General features: G+C 40.1%; 1 protein-coding gene across 1 annotated transcript in view; it reads left to right on the plus strand.

Annotated features, from left to right (window-relative positions):
• Nucleotides 1-377: 377 nt before the first annotated feature.
• bco2a (beta-carotene oxygenase 2a) overlaps nt 378-24,005 on the plus strand; it is a gene marked incomplete at its 3' end in the record, with an annotated part of 65,010 nt that continues 41,382 nt past the window's right edge. Inside the window, exons 1-8 of the mRNA XM_084320596.1 lie at nt 378-448; nt 4,472-4,679; nt 6,055-6,266; nt 11,503-11,618; nt 15,893-15,995; nt 17,521-17,649; nt 18,270-18,430; nt 20,090-20,257. Of these exons, the coding sequence (XP_084176722.1) occupies nt 436-448; nt 4,472-4,679; nt 6,055-6,266; nt 11,503-11,618; nt 15,893-15,995; nt 17,521-17,649; nt 18,270-18,430; nt 20,090-20,257 (1,110 nt within the window). The 5' untranslated portion in view covers nt 378-435. The remainder of the gene's footprint in view (nt 449-4,471; nt 4,680-6,054; nt 6,267-11,502; nt 11,619-15,892; nt 15,996-17,520; nt 17,650-18,269; nt 18,431-20,089; nt 20,258-24,005) is intronic.

Here is a 24,005-nt window from a genome sequence, read left to right on the forward strand (position 1 = left end):
GCTGTACTGTACTGTACCCATTCTGCAATCTGTTAATACACTTTTCAATCAATCAATCAATCAATCGCATTACATGGATGTAATGACAGCAAGAAGATCGCCTGCTGCGTCCATCGCGTATATATATTATTATTATATTATATCTGTGATTAACCGTGTTGAATGGGGCGTCTGAACTAAGCCGGGACCTCATGCGCATGCGCGGCGAAGAATGCGGAAGCGCTCTTGCACTCTTCCGCTGGGATTAAGCTACACGCCGCTCCGCCCCCCAACACGCGTGCGCGCACGCACACACTGTGACACACTTATATAACACGTGTTCAACAGGCAGTTCAGGCTTCTGTTCGCTTGTGTGCACAGTGTTGGTATCAGCTTGTTACTGTAGGAACTGGAAGCAGATGTTGGGAGAAAGACCACAGCGTTAGAATCACCACCATGTTGATCTCAGGTAAGGTTCTCTGGACTTTCTTATCATTATGTGTCTTTACTTTAGAAGTAGAATAGTCCTGTCCAGAGTGGTGGCAAGCCTGTCTCTGCTCTGTAGCGAGCGTGGTGACATCGATTATATGGTCATCATGCTGTAGTCCATGGCGCAACGCAGATAATCATAATAATAATAATAATAATAATAATAATAATAATAATAATAATAATAATAATAATAATAATAATAATAATAATAATAATAATAATAATAATAATAATAATAATAATAATAATAATAATAATACACTTTATTTGTATAGCACCTTTCATACAAGAATTGCAGCTGCTTCACAGCAGCAAAACAAGAGGCATACAATGAGCAAAATAGACAAAGTAAAAGCAAGACATCTCGATCGCCACACATAGACAATTTTAAAATAATAGAAGAGCAACAGTCATGCAGACTCTGTACAGCTGGCCTTTGAGAAATTGCAACTTTCCTTTTATGCTCTACAGGATGCCCTTACTAGTCTTAAATTGGTTCTTAATGCTAGTAAGACAAAGTTTATCTTGTTTTCAAGAGCAAGGAATATTAACTTTGATGATGTGAGGATATCTACTGTCAGTGGCTCTTGTATAGAGAGAGTCACCACTGAGTATAAATATCTTGGCCTGTGGCTCGACGATAAATTAACATTTAAGTTCCATGTGGAAAATCTTGCCACTAAACTGCGACAGAAAATTGGTTTCCTGTACAGAAACAGATCCAATTTTCCTCTATTTAGTAGAAAAATAATTGTGGAATCAGTCTTCTTATCAGTTTTGGACTATGGTGATGTAATTTATAGGCATGCTGCGGCATCAACTCTTAAACCTCTGGATTCTGCATATCACTCAGCTCTTAGATTTATAACTGGTGACAGATATGATACTCACCATTGTGTCCTGTATGATAGGGTGGGTTGGCCTTCTCTTGCAGAAAGGCACAACAAACACTGGTATTTATTTATTTTTAAGGCCCTTATTGGTAAACAACCTGTTTATATCTCCTCACTGTTAGATTGGAATATTGGAACCTATCCAACTCGATCGAATGACTGGATGGTTCTTAGGGTTCCTCAGATTTGTTCTGAGCTAGGGAAGTCAGCCTTTTCCTTTGATGCCTCTAACTCATGGAATGTCCTTCAACTCACGCTGAAATTGGAGGTTCTCCCTTCCCTTGTAATGTTTAAATGTATGATTTCAGACCATTGTGTGACTACCTGTAACTGTTTTAGTTGATATTTTAAAATGATTTTTAAACGTTTTAAATTTTTTTACTCTGGTGTTTAAATTTCTGTGAATATTGTTTTTATTATGTACTGTACAATCGTCGTTTCTGTAAATGAGGGAAACCTCAGATGCTTACGATTTTAAATAAAGGTTGAAATGAAATAGTGCAATAGTGCAGTGCAATAAAACAGTTAGTGAAATAGAATAGACATTAGACAGAGTGAATTATGCAATATTTTATTGGCCAAAACATAATTTTTTTGTTCATTTGAGAATATTGCAAGCTGCGCAAATACATGATCCCTACAGTGTGATATTTCTTTATACAGAATGTTGCATAAAAGGGGAACACCACCAAAATTAAGAATTCCAATAATGTTATTCCCTATGGCCTAGGAGAGTTCGGTAAACCTGATACCAGTCTGGAGCTCCGTTAGACAATGCATGAGAGACACTTTTGTGGACCCACAGAATGTTTAGGTTGTTATGGCAAAATGAGCTTTATTCTATAGTAGTGTTCTCATTTCTGAAACCGAAAATGTACCAGTATGTAATGTATACTCAAAACATCTGCGACCATCCTTCAGAATATTTTTTCTTTTAATACATTTGAAAAAAAAATCTATTTTCAAATTGTCAACAAACACAGACAGTATCAAGAACACAGAAAACAAAGACCAAACAAATGGAATGTAAAATGTAATAGATATAGGGCGGCCGGGTAGCGCAGGGGACTAAGTGTCTGTCTACCACCACAGAGACAGTGGGATCGAATCCAGCTGTGGTGCTTCCGGGTTGGCCGACCGTCCATACTAACACAATTGGCTCCTGGTCGTTGTAAAAACAGCGACTCCTACAAATCGGTCGGGGCGCCTGCACAGCAAGGTCAGGTCCTGGTCGAGGTAGTGTGCTCCTTCCACACGTTACACTCCCCCAGTGAGAGTCTGCGCTGCCGGGTGAAAAGAAGCGGTGGGCTGGGTACACAGTGTGTCGGAGGAAGCATGTGATAGTCTCCGCCCTCCCAGACCGACAGTAGGGGGCAGAGCACGCAACGACCAGGTAGGGGATTGGGAATTGGCATAACGACTAACATTGGGATGGGAGAAAGATGGAAAGTGAAAGGGGGAAAAAGAGAAAGTAAAAAAATATATATATGTAATAGATATAAGAGTATGACAATAAAAAACTTTAAAGGGGACATGTACTGCTATTCCTAGCACTATTTGGGCAACTTTACACAATTCCTGTTAGTCTATTGAAGACATCTGTAAGTTTTTTTTCAAAAAAATGCATTGTTTTATATTTCTAATCAAGTACTCAAAACCATCATTTTCCAGCTTCAAGATTTCAGGCTGTTATGGCCTGGCTCCGCCCATAAGCACTTTGAGTGACAGTCAGTCCACACAGTCTGCGACTGGTAGACAGAGAGAGATAGAGAGAGAGAGAGAGAGGGGGGGGGGGGGGGGGGGGGGTGCGAGAGAGAGAGAGAAAAAAAGACAGGCCGTCTCTTCCTTTCGTTTTTTCTCTCCCTGCGGCAGCTTGTGGGGGGGGGGGGCCTCCCTTCCTCCCCTCTCCCGTGTGGCGCGGCAGGTCCCCCCCCCCCCCCCACAAGTGCTCCCTCCCTCTCTCTATCTGTCTCCCTCTCTCTGTCTCTCCCTCTCTCTCTCCCTCTCTATCTCTCTCTCTCTCTCTCTCCCTCCAGAGTATGCAGAGGTGTCGGGTTTCACTGCCTCGCAGTATGAGGAAGTGGTTTTCCACTCGCTGTCTAGTCTATGTAGATTGTGGGCGGGCATTAGCTACAACCACAGAGCCAATCACATCACTGTCTTCTACCCAGAGCCTGAATGACGTTACTCAGGCCTTCAAATCAGGATGGACTAATTTACTGGAGCAGGAAATTATCTGAGCTGAATCAGAGCAATCCGCCAATATGGTATTTAGACATTAAAACACATTGATACTAACTCCTATTACTATAATACAATGCTAGAGACTGAAAAATGACATTTATAGTACATGTCCCCTTTAAAACGAATGCATACATTCATTGTTTTGATTGCATTTTTGTTTTGTGAGGTATACATAGTTTTGTTCCATTTCCTTCACAATACAAAGAATTTAGGCTTTTTGTTTGTAAATTAACATTTGTGAACGAGAAGTCAAATTAGATTAACACTTTCTGCGCCAATCACGAGTAGACACGTTATTGGCCGCCGCGGTCTGGACATGGGAGTAGACTGCCGTAAACCTGACTGAAAAGGTACAGGCTGAAGCGCACTACTTATATATGTCTGTCCTGTATTCTTATCACATAAGACAACAATACAAAACAACAAAACTAAACAACAAAACAAAACAAAACAAAAAACAGAATAAAAACTATTCACATTTGTAATGCTCAAAAATAGCTATCCAAATTATTATTATTATTTTTATTTTATTTTATTTTAAGCCAGAAGCAAATGACTTCTTGAATGTATATCAACATGCCGGACACCTGCAGGAAGAATAGCTTTTGTCAAGTGCAAAAGCTAATGGGGATCCTAAATAAACATAAACATAAACATTGTTGCACAAATTAACCCCAACAATAGAAATACATCTCCTTTTAATAATGGTCTTAGCTTTTTGAACTGTAAACTCGCAAACATCTGTTGTGTAACTGGTTGTTCTATACTGTGATCATCAACTGGGGTTTATTTTCTTTCCCTCTGACCACGCTGTCACTGTATACCAGTGTTATCGTTGGTATACATAACTCTGGTCTCCGCAGAGCGGAACGTGTCGTCGGACGGCTCCCGGCAGACCAAGGGGTGCCTCGCCGCGCCGCTGCACGGCCTGGAGAGCATCGCCCCGCTCATCCGCTCCGCAGAGGAGACCCCGGAGCTCATCTCCACCCAGGTCACGGGCTCCATCCCCCCCTGGCTCCACGGAAACCTCCTCCGCAACGGCCCGGGCAAGTTTGAGTTCGGGAACACGCAGTGAGTTAACCCTATAGGGGAGGTGTAGTGGTTACGTCGGTGCCGGTTTTTCCGTGTTCCACCCTTTTTGTCCAACGCAATGTATTTCCCCAGTGCCCATTTCTAAATCGTCTCGTTTAAAACAAAATAGCTCTCCTTCACAATAGAATAGCTCTCATTCACAATAAAATAGCTCTCATTCACAATAAAATAGCTCTCATTCACAATAAAATAGCTCTCATTCACAATAAAATATCTCTCATTTACAATAAAATAGCTCTCATTCACAATAAAATAGCTCTTATTTACAATAGAATAGCTCTAATTCACAATAATATAGCTCTCATTCACAATAAAATAGCTCTCATTTACAATAAAATAGCTCTCATTCACAATAAAATAGCTCTTATTTACAATAGAATAGCTCTAATTCACAATAAAATAGCTCTCATTTACAATAAAATAGCTCTCATTCACAATAAAATAGCTCTCATTCACAATAAAATAGCTCTCATTTACAATAAAATAGCTCTTATTTACAATAGAATAGCTCTAATTCACAATAAAATAGCTCTCATTTACAATAGAATAGCTCTAATTCACAATAAAATAGCTCCCATTTACAATAAAATAGCTCCAATTTACAATAAAATAGCTCTCATTCACAATAGAATAGCTCTCATGTACAATAAAATAGCTCTCATTTACAATAAAATAGCTCTCATTCACAATAAAATAGCTCTCATTCACAATAAAATAGCTCTCATTCACAATAAAATATCTCTCATTTACAATAGAATAGCTCTAATTCACAATAAAATAGCTCTCATTCACAATAAAATAGCTCCCATTCACAATAAAATAGCTCTCATTTACAATAAAATAGCTCTCATTTACAATAGAATAGCTCTCATTTACAATAGAATAGCTCTCATTCACAATAAAATTGCTTTCATTTACAATAAAATAGCTCTCATTCACAATAAAATAGCTCTCATTTACAATAAAATAGCTCTCATTCACAATAAAATAGCTCTCATTCACAATAAAATAGCTCTCATTTACAATAGAATAGCTCTCATTCACAATAAAATAGCTCTAATTTACAATAGAATAGCTCTCATTCACAATAACATAGCTATCATTTACAGTACAATAATCATAGAAATAGACATACAATTTGCAAAAATAGACAGAATGAAATAGTGCAGTGCAATAAAATAGCTCTCATTTACAATAATCATAGTGTGGATGTAATGAGTCTAGTACAGTATAAAATCTCAAAATAAAGAAATATATATATTATATATAATATACATCCTAGGTACAGCCATGCGTCCCTTGTTGACTAAATGAAGGACGGACGTGGTGACGGTAAGCTTGTCCTCCACCACAGCTTCAACCACTGGTTTGACGGGATGTCCATGATGCACCAGTTCAAGATGGAGGGCGGCGAGGTGACGTACAGGAGCCGCTTCCTGCGCAGCGACGCCTACAAGAAGAACAGCGAGCGGGACCGCATCATGATGTCAGAGTTTGGCACCCTGGCGCTGCCCGACCCCTGCAAGAACTTCTTCGCCCGCTTCCTCACGCGCTTCCAGATGATGCGTAAGTACTATAGACTATAGATGGTGTCTGCATTTGAGAGAGGGAGAGACTCTGAGAGATAGATAGAGAGAGATGCTCTACTCTACTGATACTGAGTGCACCTTTCTATTTGAAAATTAAGTAAAAACAGACGTACAGTAGATGGACAGACACAGCGGATCAATGTAGCCACAGCCAAGTCCCCGTAGAGCCCTGAGAGTGATGCCATTCCTGGCCAGAGCAGTCAACTTGTTCCACCAAACAGTGAACATTGGAAATACTTCACCTATAATCATAACCCTGCTTAGCTTACACAATGTTGTTGTAACTAAGAGATGTGTATCAACTTCTAATGCGAGTTTCACACGTAGAATTAGGTTTCATGTGACAGTTTCCTGGTTGATAAGATGACAGTAACCTAGGCAATAGCAAATAAAAAGTACTTAACCTGCAATCATAAGACTGTTCTGACAGCACAATATTGATGTAACTAAAAGGTTTGCTAGTGGAAAAATGTGAACACATAAGTATATCAACGACTGTATGTTCACTATGGCATGTTGTAGGCTATTACAGGTGCCAGAAAACTGTGTAGTAACACTTACTTTCAAAAGGTTTTATACTGAATGTTGAAAAATATTGAATTCAGGTCCTTGGCCTGCTGTCAGCCTGTGCAACATGTGCAATGTTTCATCCAAGTCGGCCCTGGACAGATATAATAACACATATACCGGTATTGAATCTTTCATTGTCAGTTGTAGAAGTGATGGAGTAAATCATTATTGACCGATCTCCAAGCTATCCCGTCTAGCAGAAATCCTGGAATCAATGGTAAATAACAAACTGAAAGTAGACATGTTGCTGCTTCCACTCTTAAACCCTTAGATTCTGTTCATCACTCTGCCCTCAGATTTATTATCGGTAATAATAATAATTCATTACATTTACATTTATATAGCGCTTTTCTAGACACTCAAAGCGATCCCCACAATGTAGGGTGGAAATTGCCTCCTTCACCACCACTGGTAGCACCCAACCTTGGGCTACGCAGGCTCAATGGCTGCCATACACTGGCACCAGGCACACATCACACTACACAATGGCTGAACGGCTCAGGACACAGGGATTGATATCAGCCAATTAACACATTGACCGCCAGAGTTTCTATAGAACAGTCTGCAGCCTCTGCCAGGGTTTTTGAGCATTCTGGCTAATCTTTCAAGACACACAGAATATTCTGTGATATGATGAACACATGAAATATCTCAAAAGACGGATTAGGATCTCTAGTTTCATCAGTGAAAAGTGAGTAGCATGTTCCGTTCTTTCGTAATTGGTAGTTGAATATAGGTTGTTTTCACCAAAAACAGCTGTCTGGGAACAGAAACGGTGAAAAACGCATTTTTGTGAAACAAGACTCTCTCAGTCACAATCCTTGTTTTATTGCTTCAATAAAGACATCACTCACTCACTCTCATCCCGGAGACACTGTGTTCGTTGAAAAGTGAGCGCACACACGGTCATCTGTGGGTTACTACTGTTCTACAGCAACGTTAGCGTTCACACAGTGATCTGTGGGTTACTACTGTTCTACAAACACGATGTCTTCGTACCAAAATGGTGGTGGTAAATGGAGAATTGGGATTGGCTCCCATTCATCAGAACCCTGATCGCTGTCAGATAAATCCGAACTGGCTGCTTCTCTGCCGGTTTCAACCGGGCGACGATGCCAACTTTTTCGGGCACTACGACGGATCCGGTCGTCCTCCGGTACCGTTTCAGGTCCAGTAAAATTCCAGGTCCAGTAAAATTCCCAGAAAAACAAGCCGCTGTTTCTCCTCACCATCGTCCACTTCAGATTCCGTCTTGTCCTTGCGTGCTGGCGGTGTGTGTGTGTGCATGTGCGTGTGTGTGTCTACAATTATAACTCCTCTCTACAACTATGATCTATCTCTACAACTATAATCTATCTCTAAAACTTACTCTATACTTACTCTTTACAACTATAACTATAACCTCTCTCTACAATTTACTCTATAATCTATATACCGTAACTCTCTGTAACTATCACTTGCTCGATCAACTTATTCTCTCGTCCCTTCCACAGACCACTGCCACGATCACGTGAGGTCCGGGTCCCCTTTTATGGTCTCGTCGCTTGCTTTGGTTTGAAAACTATCACGTTAATTTTGGTTTCCCTTTGATCTGGGAGTCCTGTTCGGGACTGTCTGGTTGCAGAACAGCGCCATCTAGCGTAAACCACTGAGAAGACCATTGGACGCATATATGCGTGTTTGGCGGTCAATGTATTAAGGGGAAGGGATGATTAGGTGGCCTTGATGTCAGAAACCTGATTGGGAATTTGGCCAGGAACGTCGGGGAATCCCCCCTACTCTTTACGATAGGCGTCCTGGGTTCTTTTAACGACCGAATTCAGTCAGGACCTCGGTTTAGCGTCTCATCCGAAGGACGGCACTCGCAGCTATACGGTGTCCCTATCACCGGAACAGGGGCATTGTTACTGACAAGTCCAGAGGACAGAGTGCCCCCTGCTGGACAACAACACCACTTTCTGACAACAACAGCCTGGGGCTCGAATCGGTGATCTTCCGATCATGAGTCCGGAGCTCTACTCATGTAGCCACGCTGCCGGTCAATAGTTATGGTACTCACCTTTGTATCCTGTACAACTCTGGCAGAGATGTAATTTGCAAGGGCCATTGTTGGAGACCTTCCGCCATATATAACTTCATTATTGGACTAGACCTCTGGACCTTATTATATTCGCTCCAATGATTGACTTACACTTCAAACCCCAAGAGTTTGCACTGAACTTGTGAAATCTGCTTTTAGCTTCTATGCCCCTGACACATTGAACATTATACAATGTACTTTAAAACGCAATACTTTAGTCTCCATTGGCCAGTTAAAATCCTTAATAACCAACCATTTCACTCCAGTATGCAGTTTCTATGTTTAATTGATGATTGACTTTTCTTGTTTTTGTTTTTATTGCTCATTCTCAATGATCTGTTGAGGTTAAATAAATATTGAGTAAAAAGAAGTAAAGTAAACACTTTCTTTGGTACAGATCCCTGCAAAGGTCACACCATGACCATTTTTCAATGAAGCTGAGAATAATGAGGCAGAAATTATCATTCCCTCGAATATCGTGAATCATATTGCAATATCAGTCAGAATAGCAGCACAGGGCTACAGGTATGGGCAGGGTAATAGAAGAACGACATAAATATAGGCTATAAAATGTGATCTGAATATAAAAATACGAGAAAGATAAACAGTGTAAACAAAGGTGCAGATGAGGGTCTGCATGCCCTATCGGTTATATTATATGTTACAATAAATAACGGCAATACAGAACTTATCATATATCATACATACATACATCATGTATAAGGCAGTAGAATGATCCTGTACTTGAACTACGCCCCAGCTGTCTGAAGGTTTGTGATCTACTGCATTATTGTTCGGTTCAAGTTACGTAAGTAGCCTGTTTCACTAAGCAGATGTCTATCAGAGGCCAACACATTCCAGATGTTACTTGGAGCAATCCTTTTCAGGAGAGAGCCCTAATATATTTATTTCTCAAAGGCACATTTTACCTACTATGCTAAAATGTATGCCTATACTACTACCTACTATGCTAAATATGTTTATACTATTATCTACTATGCTACTATGCTACTATTGGATAAGCTTTGCTTCTTCCATCTCCTTTTCAAACAGTGTACAGTTTCTGGCTGTTTTATTTTGGGGGGGGGGGTCCTCTTTTCATATTTCATTTATTTTTTCGAATGTTGTTTTGCCGGACAATGGTAAATGTAGCCAAACTAACACTGTGGTTTGAAATAAAACTATTGAACTATTAAACTACCGGTATTGAAATAAAACTATGCCTATACTACTACCTACTATATGCTAAATATGTCTATACTGCTACATACTATGCTAAATATGTCTATACTACTATGCACTCAGAGTGTAGCACTCAAGTTCAACACTGTTTGATGAACAACGCCACTGACCCTTAGCTGCCAGAGTTGTTCCCCTCCTGCTGACATGTTGTACACAATCTGCAAGTCGCTTTGGATAAAAGCATTCAGCTAAATGTTTAAATGTAAATGATGAATATTAGATGGTTGTTGAATACTGGAAAACAATATAATACAAAATGGATAGAAGGAGAAACATGAAGCGTGGAAACCATCCCGACTCTCCTTCCTGTTTCTCAGCTCTAAACTCCAGTCGATGCGTTGGCTAATACATTTACATTTACATTGGTGGAATCTGACGGAGGGAGAACTATTTGCGAGCGAACCAGAATGAGATGTGAGGAGCGACTCTGGCTCACAGAAGCCATGATGGGGTCAGAGGGCGGCTGTCTGTGGGTGGTTGCATAACACACACCATGTGTTTGACACTATAGGGAAACGTGAAGCAGAGGAGCAGACGTTTCTAAAATGGTTTCCAACAACAAGCCTTGACCTTTGACTTCAAGCAAACCTTTTCATTTTCAAACCTTTATTTCAAGACATAGTTTATCAGCAATTGCATGCATATATGCACAATAAATTAGAATAAACTATTATGGAATCAGCTAAGACCTTCAGCTTGACAGTCAGTCATTCCAGGTGTTGGAAGCATCAAAGGAAAAAGCAGTTGAAGGAACCCTAAGAACCAAGCAGTCATTTGAACGTGTAGAATAGGTCCCACGATTCCATTCCAACAGTGTTGTGATGGAGTTTGTTAAAAATAAACAAATACAAATGATAGTTACACCTTGATATAACCCATATAACTCTGTATGATGTACAATAATGCTGTATATACCGTGTATGTATATATATATTTTTATTCTTACTTTATATATATCTACCCACATCTGTCTGTACATAGTTACCTGCATATAATCCTTTTTATATATCTGTAAATACTATATCTGTACATATCCCTGACCTGCTCTTAACTACTAGTAGTTACACAGTACAACTTACTACCATAGTGTATTTATACCTGTATCACTGTACATATTAATACTACACTCTGTACATACATCTGATTAACACTATTACTCAGTAGTACTAATTTATATATCTTATGCTCAGATTAACCCCTTTACATTGTATATTCCTATTGCACTTTACTGTTACGTTTGCACTCTGGTTGAATGCCAAACTTATTTTCGTTGTACTGTACTTCGCATCTATTCTAATCTAATTGAATTTTCCTGTTTCAGAGGTAACAGACAATGGGAACGTCAACTTTGTCAAATACAAAGGAGATTACTACGTCAGCACGGAGACCAACTTCATTCACAGAGTCGACCCTGACACCCTGGAGACTCTGGAGAAGGTACAGTATTAACACCTGAACCCTTTCACTACCACAGGGTTAACCCTTTCACTGCGACAATATAGAAGGGTAACCCTTTCACTGCCACACGACAAAGGGTTAACCCTTTCACTGCGACAATACAGAAGGTTAACGCTTTCACTGCCACACGACAAAGGGTTAACCCTTTTGCAACCACACTACAGAAGGTTAACCCTTTTCACTACCACACTACAGTAGTGAAAGGGTTAACCTTCTGTAGTGTGGTAGTGAAAGGGTTAACACCTTAAATACTGCTCATACCTACTCGATGGACTGGTAACACACATGATTTTTTTTTTTTTTTTTTTTAATCTTTTTCCCCCTCCATTTTCCTCCGATTTTCTCCCATCCCAATGTTAGTCGTATGCCAATTCCCAATCCCCTTCCTGGTCGCTGCGCACTTACCCCCACAGTCAGATCATCTGGGAGAGTGGAGGCTATCACGTGCTTCCTCCGACACACGTCCAGCCAATCAACCGCTTCTTTTCACCTGGCAGCGCGGATCCTCCCTGAGAGGGCGTAGCGTGTGGAAGGACCACACTATCCCACTCAGGTCCTATCCGCGCTTAGCAGGCGCCCCGACCGAACTGTAGGAGTCGCTGATTACAACAACCCGGACCCACCCCGCCAGCTTCTCCCACCCTCTAATACAGCCAATTGTATTAGTGTGAGCGGCCAGCCAAGCTGGTGACAACCCCGGAGCTGTGAGCTGGATTCGCCCGCTCCGGGGTTGGTGACGAACGCAATCTCCGCTACGCCACCTAACCGCCCTAACACACATAATTGTAATGATCATGCAACAAATACATATTCTTCTTCCTATTTCATATAGGAAGAAAAAGAGACTTTAAAGAAAGGTTTTCATATCATTCTATTTTATTTTCCTTTTTTATCATGCTATTGTAAGTATTGGTTGTTAATGGAATATGACTCTGATATTTTGAGCTCCGAGCCTTTATCTTATCAAGTCATACAAGCGCTCGTTTCCCTATCCTTTTTCTTTTGTTGTTCTTAGCTCTATTTTTCTTTCCTTTTTTCAAATATTTCGTATCTACCTTAGTTGCTATTGCATGTACATTATATATATATATATATATATATATATATATATATATATATATATATATATATATATATATATATATATATATATGTGTTTTATTACATACACATACCAATTATTCGCCTGTTTTATTCTCCACCCATCGATCATCCATAGCAACACTATATTATCACCGACATCCAAGTTGGGGGATCCCCCTTTGAACAGCTCATCTGAGGTTTCTCTCCTCCACTGTGGTGCTTTCTTTTCCTATTGCTAGGTTTTAGTAAGCCGTTCCTTATCTTCATTGGGGAATGTCTGGGAGTGTTGCATACTTGAATTTTATGGTGTTTTTTTGTTCTTGATTTATTGTGATGTTTCTTCTTGACTTGTACAGCCCATGGGGGCATTGCCTTGTGATTTCGGGCTCATGGAATGTGCAAATGGAGACATGCTTTTATTTACAAAATTATAATTTTGTACAAATAAAAATGAAATGAAATATAAAGTTAAAGTTACTATAGATACCATTTAAACACTAGATGTCGCACTAGAGCACCAGCATGTAATTGATCCAATCAGGTGCATTCCACGTGGGGAAATGGGAAGTAGAGAGGGGATACATGCATGTAAACAGCATTATATATTGACAGTGGTGGAAAGTAACTACTACTAACACTAAAGTATTTTTACTCAAGTACTGTACTTAAGTACAATTTCGAACTACTTGTACTTCACGAGTATTTTCATTTTAGGGAACTTTATACTTTTACTCCACTACATTTCAAAGGAAATATTGTGCTTTTTACTCCACTACATTTATCTGAACCCATCAGTTACTAGTTGCTTCGAAGAAAAAGATTTTGCATAGAAAACATGGTTAAAATGTATTAGGACATAATCAGAGCAGCACAACTGGATGACATACCTTTAACGTGACTTTTAGAGGTCAATGGATCGAGGAGTGCACGCTCCCAAGCACTGGAATACACAAACAGCATGTAGAATGCATACCTTTACTTTAGATACTTAAGTACATTCAATAACAAATACTTCTCTACTTTTACTTAACACTTTGAGTGCCGGGACCCGTCTTTAGACGTCTTTGCTGGCCATGCTAAAGTTGCCGGAGGACGCGTTACGTCGTCCTTATATCAATATTTAAAAAATCTGCGATCGGATTCATATGTCCCCTCCGCTGGCCTGAGATCCACCAGCAGGACCCACTGAGCTCTCTGGCGGTTCAGGAGCGCCATCTGGTGGCCGATCGGCGCAATCGCCAAACAGGATGTTGAATAGAGGTTGTCATGACGACCGTAGTACTTCCGGGCGCTCGCTATAGTTCATGGGACTCTGGCTCGTCACGCTACACGGTGATCGATTGGCAATAACTCGATAAACAACATGATTTGGACGTATATACCATTATACAAGCTGGAGATGGACCGGGTAAAAATATATCCCATAATGATAAGATTTCTACTCGACGATGATCGCCCAACGGCGCGCGGAGACTGGGGTGAGTTTCAGCGTGTAACGTTACCGTCTTCGATACTAACTGCTATTATCAACATTTGACCCACATTAGATGAATGGTATAACGCTGCCCACGGAATTATAAACGCCCCCTAGCCCATCCGGTCAACATCAGATGACGTGTAGTAACTTCTAGAAGTACGTCTAGTTGGAATTTTTTATATCGCGCCGATTGCCATCAAACTGTATTTCATCATCAATATAATGCATTTGGGGCTATACATTTACATTTACATTTAGTCATTTAGCTGACGCTTTTATCCAAAGCGACTTACAAGTTCTGTACGACAAGCCATCAGGAAGAGCACAACTCTATCAGCTGAGTAACAATGTTCATCAAAGTGTTGAGTGCTACAGTGTAGGTTAGTTTATTAGGACAAGTGCATGACAGTATGGTTAGTTAGGGTTAGATTTTTTTTTTTTCTTTTTTTTTTTTTTAATTCAGATAATGGTTGAAGAAGTGCGTCTTTAGTCGACGGCGAAAGATTGGACGTGTTTCGGCTGTCCTAACTGGGGTGGGTAGTTCATTCCACCATTGTGGGGCAAGGACTGAGAATAGGCGACTTCTCTTTGATGACCCTCCCGGAGCTTGGATAGGAGTAGGTCTGAGGCGGCCAGAAGATGCAGAGCGTAGGGGTCTAGCGTAGGGGCGTATAGATCACGTTCTGGAGAAAGCTGCAGAAAGAGATGAAAACATACTTATACATTAGACCATACTTTACTATGAATATGTGAATGAAAAAGTTTAACGTTGCTACACAATGAACAATACATATAGGACTTTGAATGGGCCCTAATAATGGCAATGTAGCAATAGAATTTAAAAAGTTATAGCCCTGCAAAGAAGGGGACTTTCTCCATAGACAAATAGCGCTGGCAATCTATGGTATATCATGAATTTAACCTTAGGCAGCCAAAGTGTTAAGTAGAATTTGAATGGAGGACTTTTACTTTTACCAGAGTACTTATTTATCTGGGTATTTCTACTTTGACTTAACCCTCGAGTCAACCTTTAAGAAAATCACAACTTTAGCCCTTTGCCGAAAACTGCGATCTCAGTAAAACATATCTTTTTCATGTATTGTTCCAATTTCTTTTCATGAATATCATTATTAACTTCAGTCCTCACCATACATATCGAATATCTATTCATTTTCAGGATTTTAACCATTTCTTTTTAATTAGGGTTAGGGTTAAGGTTAGGAGGTTACCCCCTAACCCTAACCCTAAAGAAAATAATGGTTAAAATCTTGAAAATGAATAAATGCACAAACTACCTCTTGGAGGCCTCATCCAACCTTTTATCATGTTACTTATGAATCATTCTAATTTTAAACTGTACAGGCTGTGTATTAAAAACATTTGTTTAACATGGGAGTCAACCTGTTCATTTCTGCAACTAGGGTGGAAGGTGTGATACTTCTATTCCATGCGCTTAATAGTGATAAAAAAAATTAAATAAAAAACATGGATTATCGTAATGTGACTCAAAGATGTGATACTGAGCTACTTTCCTGGCATATACATAAAATATAGCCAACGCTATCCACAAACACACATGAAAAAAAGGCTATTTGACGAGAATTGCGACACGGGTGACTAGAGGGTTAAGTAAAGGAACTTGTGTACTTCTTCCACCACTGCATATTGAGTCTGAATCTGCAGTACTGTGTAGGTGGACTGGAGCAAGTTCATTGCAGTGAACGGAGCCACTGCCCACCCGCACTACGAGCCCGACGGGACCACCTACAACATGGGCAACTCTTACGACAGCAGAGGTCAGGTCACATGTTCCAAAGGGCCGTGTGCGCAGGTTTGCATGTATACAAACACGTATATAACTCATAGTGTATATAGGTTATAGTGTACTGTATACAGTATATACGTTATAGTGTATACAGTATATACGTTATAGTGTATATACAGTATATAAGTTATGGTGTATATACAGTATATAAGTTATAGTGTATATACAGTAATCCAGAACAATTTTATTGCACTGTAAATTGCACTTTATGTGCTCATTTTATGTCTACTACTTATTGCACTGCACTATTGCACTATTCTACTCTTGGCTATTCTATCTTACTTTTCTTTTTATTATTGTTTATTTTTTAAACTGAATCAATAAACAAGGTGGCCAGTTGGGATGTTAGATCCCAATGTGAGAGACTGTTATTATATGCACTTTATGTGCTAATTTAATTTTCTTCAATTGTGAAGCACTTTGAGCTGCAATTTTTGTATGAAAGGTACTATACAAATAAAGTGTATTATTGTTATTATTACAGTTTACAAGTTATAGTGTATATACAGTATATAAGTTATAGTGTATATACAGTATATAAGTTAGTGTATACCATATAAGTTATAGTGTATATATAGTATATAAGTTATAGTGTGTATATACAGTATATAAGTTATAGTGTATATATAGTATATAAGTTATAGTGTATATACAGTATATAAGTTATAGTGTATATATAGTATATAAGTTATAGTGTATATACAGCATATACGTTATAGTGTATATACAGTATACAAGTTATAGTGTATATACAGTTTACAAGTTATAGTGTATACAGTTTACAAGTTATAGTGTATACAGTTTACAAGTTATAGTGTATATACAGTAGGGTTGTCCCCGACTAAGGATTTGGATAGTCGACTATGATTGGCCAAAATTTGCAGTTAGTCGACTAAAATAAAAAAATAAAATAAAAGTATAATTATTTTCTTTTTTTTGTCATTCCATTTGGGCTGTGGGGGTGCTTAATGTCTGAAGGAGTCGACTGAAGGCTTCTTGTCCTCTGCAAAAGCATGCGATTGGTCCACTGATGGATACATCTTGATATTTGTCTAGTCTAGTGTGTTCATTAGATGGGTGAAATCCTCTTTCAGTGCCTCTGTGCCTGTTTTCGTAGGCAGTTAGCCTCTGGTATGCGTGCCATTAGCGTTAGCCACGCTTCTAGAACTCTTTTCTTTTGGAAAGAATGATGAAAAAAAAATATATATATATATATTTTTTGTATTTGACTAAGAGGTTGGCAGTCGACTACGGCTCCTTTCGACCGATCAGTCGACTAATCGACTAATGGGGGTCAGCCCTAATATACAGTATATACGTTATAGTGTATATACAGTATATAAGTTATAGTGTATACAGTATATACGTTATAGTATATATATACAGTATATACTATAGATATAGATAAATATGTGAGGAACAAAATTGTAAAGCTCTTTGGATAAAAGCGCTATATAAATGCACCATTTACCAGTTAACTGTGCCTGTGATTGTAGGAGCCCTGTACAACATCATCAAAGTGCCTCCCCACAAGATGGACGCCCAAGACACCCTCCAGAACGCCCAAGTGCTTGTTTCTATTCCGCCCACAGACAAGCTCTACCCTTCCTACTACCACAGCTTCGGTGAGCCGATACCTCTGCCTAAAGGAACCTATACAACTGTCTCGTACAGATTCATTTGGGTTGAGAGTGATTGAGTTAATGAGTAGGAATGTGTGATGTCATTACGATGTCACATTATTCCTGGACGTATATTAAATGGAATTCGGACGGAAAATGCTGATCGTTTTAGGATATGGGTGAGATTATGAGTTTAGTAAATCAGCTTTGTTTTTCTTTCATGGAGTGTTCCTTTAACCTTCCCTCTTAACCCTCCACCCCCCATCCGCTTAATTACTTCTGAATATTTACTCAGATTGTATTATACTATATTCTATACTAGTGTCAAGTCTATGCAAATTGTATGCCTATTTTTATGTCTGCACTTTACGCATTGCTCTTATTCTGCCAATATGATGCTCATTTTATCCTTATGTCTCCTTTATGTCTATTCTACTGCTGCAAGCACTTTGGGCTGCAATTCTTGTATGAAAGGTGCCATACAAATACAATTTATTATTGTTATTGTTATTATTATTATTGTTATTGTTATTATTATTATTATTATTATTATTATTATTATTACTACTACTATTATTATGATCCCGTTTGTGTAGCTTGAACTCCCTGCCTTGTCCTCCTAGCCATGTCTGAGAACTACGTGGTGTTCATCGAGCAGCCGATCAAGATGGACCTGTTCAAGATCGTCACGGCCAAAGTGAGGGGGGCGGCTCTGAGCGATGGCATCTTCTGGGACCCCACGCAGGATACCATCTTCCACCTGGTGGACAAGCGCACGGGACAGGTGAGGTGTCCATTTGGGACGCGACCTCGTACCGGCGACCGTGTCTCACGCTTCTTCCTACTCCTTTATGGAATTCTTATCTTTCATATTATGATAGTACAGTTCCAGAGCTCCCGGTCAGGTCTCCGAATGTGTTTCATCTGGTTCCCCACCGTCTTAGTTGTGCGTCATGTGTGTTAGTGTCTTCAGTTTAGTCTAGTACGTGATATTTATATTATATGTCCCGAATCAAGACCCAATTTTCCCAACTAATGTTTACCTTGTCTGTATTCTAAGTGGTTTGTGTGGTATTTGTAGTGTCTCGAGTCATAACATCTATTCATTATAAAATAATATGCATATCGCTGCTGTCGGGACAAAACCTCATAACTCCAAAAACCCAACTTTTCAGCAGATGAAAAAAACTAACACAGATTTGAGGGTGAATAGAGTTAGGAGGTTTAGACAGATGATCGGTTTAATGCTTTCCCATTGTTTAAACTTTGTAAAACCCACACACACATATGGAGGATGATCTACGGAGTTGATTTATATAATAAAAAAAAATTCAAAAAATGGAGTTATGAGGTTTTGTCCCGACAGCAGCGATATGTGGTATTGAATCTCGGTTGGTGTGTGTGATCTCAGTGCTCGAGTCCTGTTTGGTGTAGTGTGAGATCTCGATATTTGAATCCTGGCTGGTCTGGTTGATCTTAATGCTTGAATCTTGGCCGGCCTGGGCGATCTCCGTGCCTGCATCTCGGATGGTCCGGCTGACCTGCGTCTCTTTGTCCTTCTTTTGGGGGCCATTTGTTTTATTTCTTTTGAATTTGCCTCCATGCTCCTCTGAATATTCTGTATTGCATCGAGTCCAGTCTGCGTGTTGGTTTGCATGTTAGCATCGTTAGCGTTCTGTATTGCTTCTAGCCCGATCCGAATGCTAGCTTGCATATTCATCGTGTTAGCTTCCATGTTAGCTTGTAGCTTCGTCATCCGGCCAGGCCTCGCTGTGGTCTAACGTTATGTTAGCTTGTTTTACCTGCTGCGTCATCCCCTCGTGTTGTCCCTTTCCCTTTGTCGTATTTTCTTTGTCGGCGGTCATTCTTCTCTCACTTCTCCTCGAGTTTTGTGCACTGGGTCTTGTCATCGTTCTTTCATCTTCAAGTTGTTACTTTTTATCGTGTTTTATAACTTTTTAATACCTTTCGTGAATTTTGGACCGGGGGCTCTGTTCTGCAGCTGCTCACCTGCTCCTCGCCAAACCGGAAGTCTAGTTTTAGTTTTTTGTCACTTGGGTTTTGTTTGGGTACTTTCACATGCACAACAGAGCATTGGAATATACTGCAGAAACGGACATAAAGACATTATTTTCCATTTACAGTGTTTTCATATCACTTTCAGTAAGTACACAATTGGATTAACTTATAGGAACTTCTTTTTAATACAGACCACAGTTATTGGAACAGAAACTATTATCAGTTATCTCAGTTATCTTCATCTACAAAATCATCATCCCTAATGTAAATGGGAGACGCTTAAGGAACTTTCAGTATGTAGTCCTGCGCGTTAGGCTACTTCATGTGACCTTCAGGGACGATTCATGGTAGTACTCAAGGTATTCAAGTCCTGAAATCAAAACGACTGACCTGGGACCTGCATGTAATCCCGTCTCTGTCCCAGGTCAGCCCGGTGAAGTACCACACCAAGGCCATCTCCACCTTCCACCAGATTAATGCGTTCGAGGAGGACGGCCTCCTGATACTCGACATGTGCTGCTCGGATGACGGAGGTGCCATCAACAACTACCTGCTCCAGAACCTACGCCGGTCAGGGGAGGCCCTGGACCAGGTGAGTGCTCCAGAACCTACGCAGGTCAGGAGAGGCCCTGGACCAGGTGAGTGCTCCAGAACCTACGCAGGTCAGGGGAGGCCCTGGACCAGGTGAGTGCTCCAGAACCTACTAGGGCTGTACCCGAAGCCTGTTTTTGGTCAGGGTTTTTCGAACGGACATTCAAACCTTCTTTGTTAATAATAATAAACAAAAATTCTAAAAAATAATTCTAATAAAATAAAATAATTTTTTTTTTTTTTTTTTTTTATAAATATCCTCAAACTAAATCCTCAATTTGAATAAAGTGATTAATCTGATTAAATGAACCTTTTGTTTTTATTAAATAAACTTCCTTGAATATAACTAATCAGTTTTAATACTATAATATTAGTGTAGCCTAATCTTTATCGGCAACTGTGAAGAAAACCCCCATTGGTTTAAACCGAATGAATAGACACATAAAAAAAGATATAACATTTAAAAAAAATAATGTTTAATTAAAAATAAAAAGTTCTAAAATTCGAATGCCAACGTAACGAATGAAGGTCCGAACGTTTGAGCTCAGCCTTAGTACCTACGCAGGTCAGGAGAGGCCCTGGACGAGGTCAGTCCAACAGCAACAACTTTCAACAACTGGGGGACGACTGGAGATAGAAAGGTTGATTGATTGAAAACTTTATTAACACTTTGAGTGCCGGGACCCGTCTTTAGACGTCTTTGCTGGCCATGCTAAAGTTGCCGGAGGACGCGTTACGTCGTCCTTATATCAATATTTCAAAAATCTGCGATCGGATTCATATGTCCCCTCCGCTGGCCTGAGATCCACCAGCAGGACCCACTGAGCTCTCTGGCGGTTCAGGAGCGCCATCTGGTGGCCGATCGGCGCAATCGCCAAACAGGATGTTGAATAGAGGTTGTCATGACGACCGTAGTACTTCCGGGCGCTCGCTATAGTTCATGGGACTCTGGCTCGTCACGCTACACGGTGATCGATTGGCAATAACTCGATAAACAACATGATTTGGACGTATATACCATTATACAAGCTGGAGATGGACCGGGTAAAAATATATCCCATAATGATAAGATTTCTACTCGACGATGATCGCCCAACGGCGCGCGGAGACTGGGGTGAGTTTCAGCGTGTAACGTTACCGTCTTCGATACTAACTGCTATTATCAACATTTGACCCACATTAGATGATTGGTATAACGCTGCCCACGGAATTATAAACGCCCCCTCGCCCATCCGGTCAACATCAGATGACGTGTAGTAACTTCTAGAAGTACGTCTAGTTGGAATTTTTTATATCGCGCTGATTGCCATCAAACTGTATTTCATCATCAATATAATGCATTTGGGGCTATAGATCACGTTCTGGAGAAAGCTGCAGAAAGAGATGAAAACATACTTATACATTAGACCATACTTTACTATGAATATGTGAATGAAAAAGTTTAACGTTGCTACACAATGAACAATACATATAGGACTTTGAATGGGCCCTAATAATGGCAATGTAGCAATAGAATTAAAAAAGTTATAGCCCTGCAAAGAAGGGGACTTTCTCCATAGACAAATAGCGCTGGCAATCTATGGTATATATCATGAATTTAACCTTAGGCAGCCAAAGTGTTAACAGATTGCAGAATGGGTACAGTACAGTACAGCTCAATACACACAATTGTTAAGGGGATGCAGACCAGAGAAAGACTTTCGTCTTGTTTACATCAGGGTCCCCCATTTTCAATTCATCAGGACAGATATGACATACATGACATACAGATAGACAGTACTGCTACATCTATACATTTATGACATACCAGATTTGCAAATACAGTACTGTTTGTGATACAAAAAGAGTCCAGAAAAGAGTATATACATTTGACGTAAAATGGGGGGGGGGGGGGGGCTGTACATTGGAGGTGGTTCAGTGGGTGGGGTGGGGGGGTAGGAGGGGATTCACGGTTTGATTCCCGCTCCTCCCGGGCAGCGTGTCAAAGTGTCCTTGAGCAAGACACTTAACCCCTAATTGCTCCCGATGAGCAGGTTGGCACCTTGCACACCTTGCTCTGCCGTTGGTGTGTGAGTGAATGGGTGAATCTGAGGAACAAAATTGTAATTGACATTTACCATTTACCTCCTCCAGAACCAATAGACCTTTATATGAAAATATTACTGAGATTATTACTTTAATTATTATTTCTTTGATAAGGTTATTTCACTGGGTTTTTAACCTCTTAAGCCCGAGCGGTCCGATACTGGACCGCAAATGACATCACGCCATAAATCCATCTCTACAGAATGTATGAATTATTGTTGCGTTTTCTTGTCAAATGTAGCCAAGAGTAAAGACCCTAACCCTGTCAAAACAGCAGTCAAAGTGTATATTTTCAGAATTAACACATTGGACGCCAGACCCGAGATATTCCGGGATAACTCGCCATGCGCTGGGCGCCAAACCCGAGAAAAGTCGGTTTTAAACGTTATTTCTTTTATTCGCTATATCCATTCATAATTCATCCATCCAGCCTGATGTTATCATTGGGAATGGCTCTGAGTTCACAAACGGCCAATACCACCACCTAATGCCTTGCGGCCGCTATTGCACTCCATTTGAAACAATGTGTTTTCTCGGCCGAGCTGCGGCGTGGGGGCGGGGTCTAAACACACGCAAACAAGCGCTTATAGGGATGGCATCGACGAGGGTCCCTGCCCGCCTGTTCATGTGCAATGCTGGATAACGTTGGACACGATCGTGATCAGTATTTGGAATGGCGATCAGATAATTAGATTATTCTTTTTGCAGTACATCATAGACGAGGTAAGGACTATATGTTATCAATCTTGCGTTGATCCGATAATTTTTTCCCTGTGATCGCAGCGTGTGTCTGTAATGTATTGTGTAATGTATGCCGTTGGTGGCGATCAAAGCATAGAAAAACGACCCCCCCCCCCCCCCCCCACCCTTTCATGCATGCATGATGAAACATAATACCGATAATCTAGCATTGATTTCAGATTGATTCAATAATCAGGCAAGAAATGGCACGATTTATAATGAAATGCAGTAAAGCGCTGTTTGGCGGAGTTTCCTGGGATTACACAGGATCACTCTAAAACTATACTCATATTCACCACGGTATAAAACGGAAATGTATGGATGACCGGAAGAAACTCACTGACAATCGACATTGTTATTAGATCCATAGCTATAATATGTAATATAGGTTTAGCACTGCAAACACTGGAATTTATCCCCATTGAACAGATCGCTGGCACACAACGGCCCAAGGAAGAGACCCAGGGCTTTCGATGGGCTTTTGAATTTCTAAAAACTACACTACCCAGCTCATGCCAGCCCCTGACAATCATCTGACTTCTGGATTTACTTTTTAATTTCTCTTATTTTTCGGGGTGATCTCCCACAAACCTGAACATTATTGCCAACAGAACGTAGTTAGTTTCTCTACCTTTCTGTGAACGTCTAGCAAAAAACTGCATTGCAATCTGATGAAAAATGGCGGAGAAATGTACATTATAAAAAAGTAACTGTACTTACAGTAGATTTCATTCACGGTTTGTGAATCACGCCTGGTGATACTAAATCCAGATTGAACTCTGCCATTGGAAAGGGGAGATTTGGCCCGATCCATAGATGTGTGACTTGGTCAAAATAAGGTAATTTATAGGCCCGATATTCTATAATCATATTTCAAATTGCATTTGTCCGGATGGCATAATTCAGTACTGTATCTACAAAAC

This window comes from Notolepis coatsorum, assembly GCF_963971535.1.
Source record: "Notolepis coatsorum genome assembly, chromosome: 8".
In the NCBI taxonomy this organism is placed as follows: Eukaryota; Metazoa; Chordata; class Actinopteri; order Aulopiformes; family Paralepididae; genus Notolepis; species Notolepis coatsorum.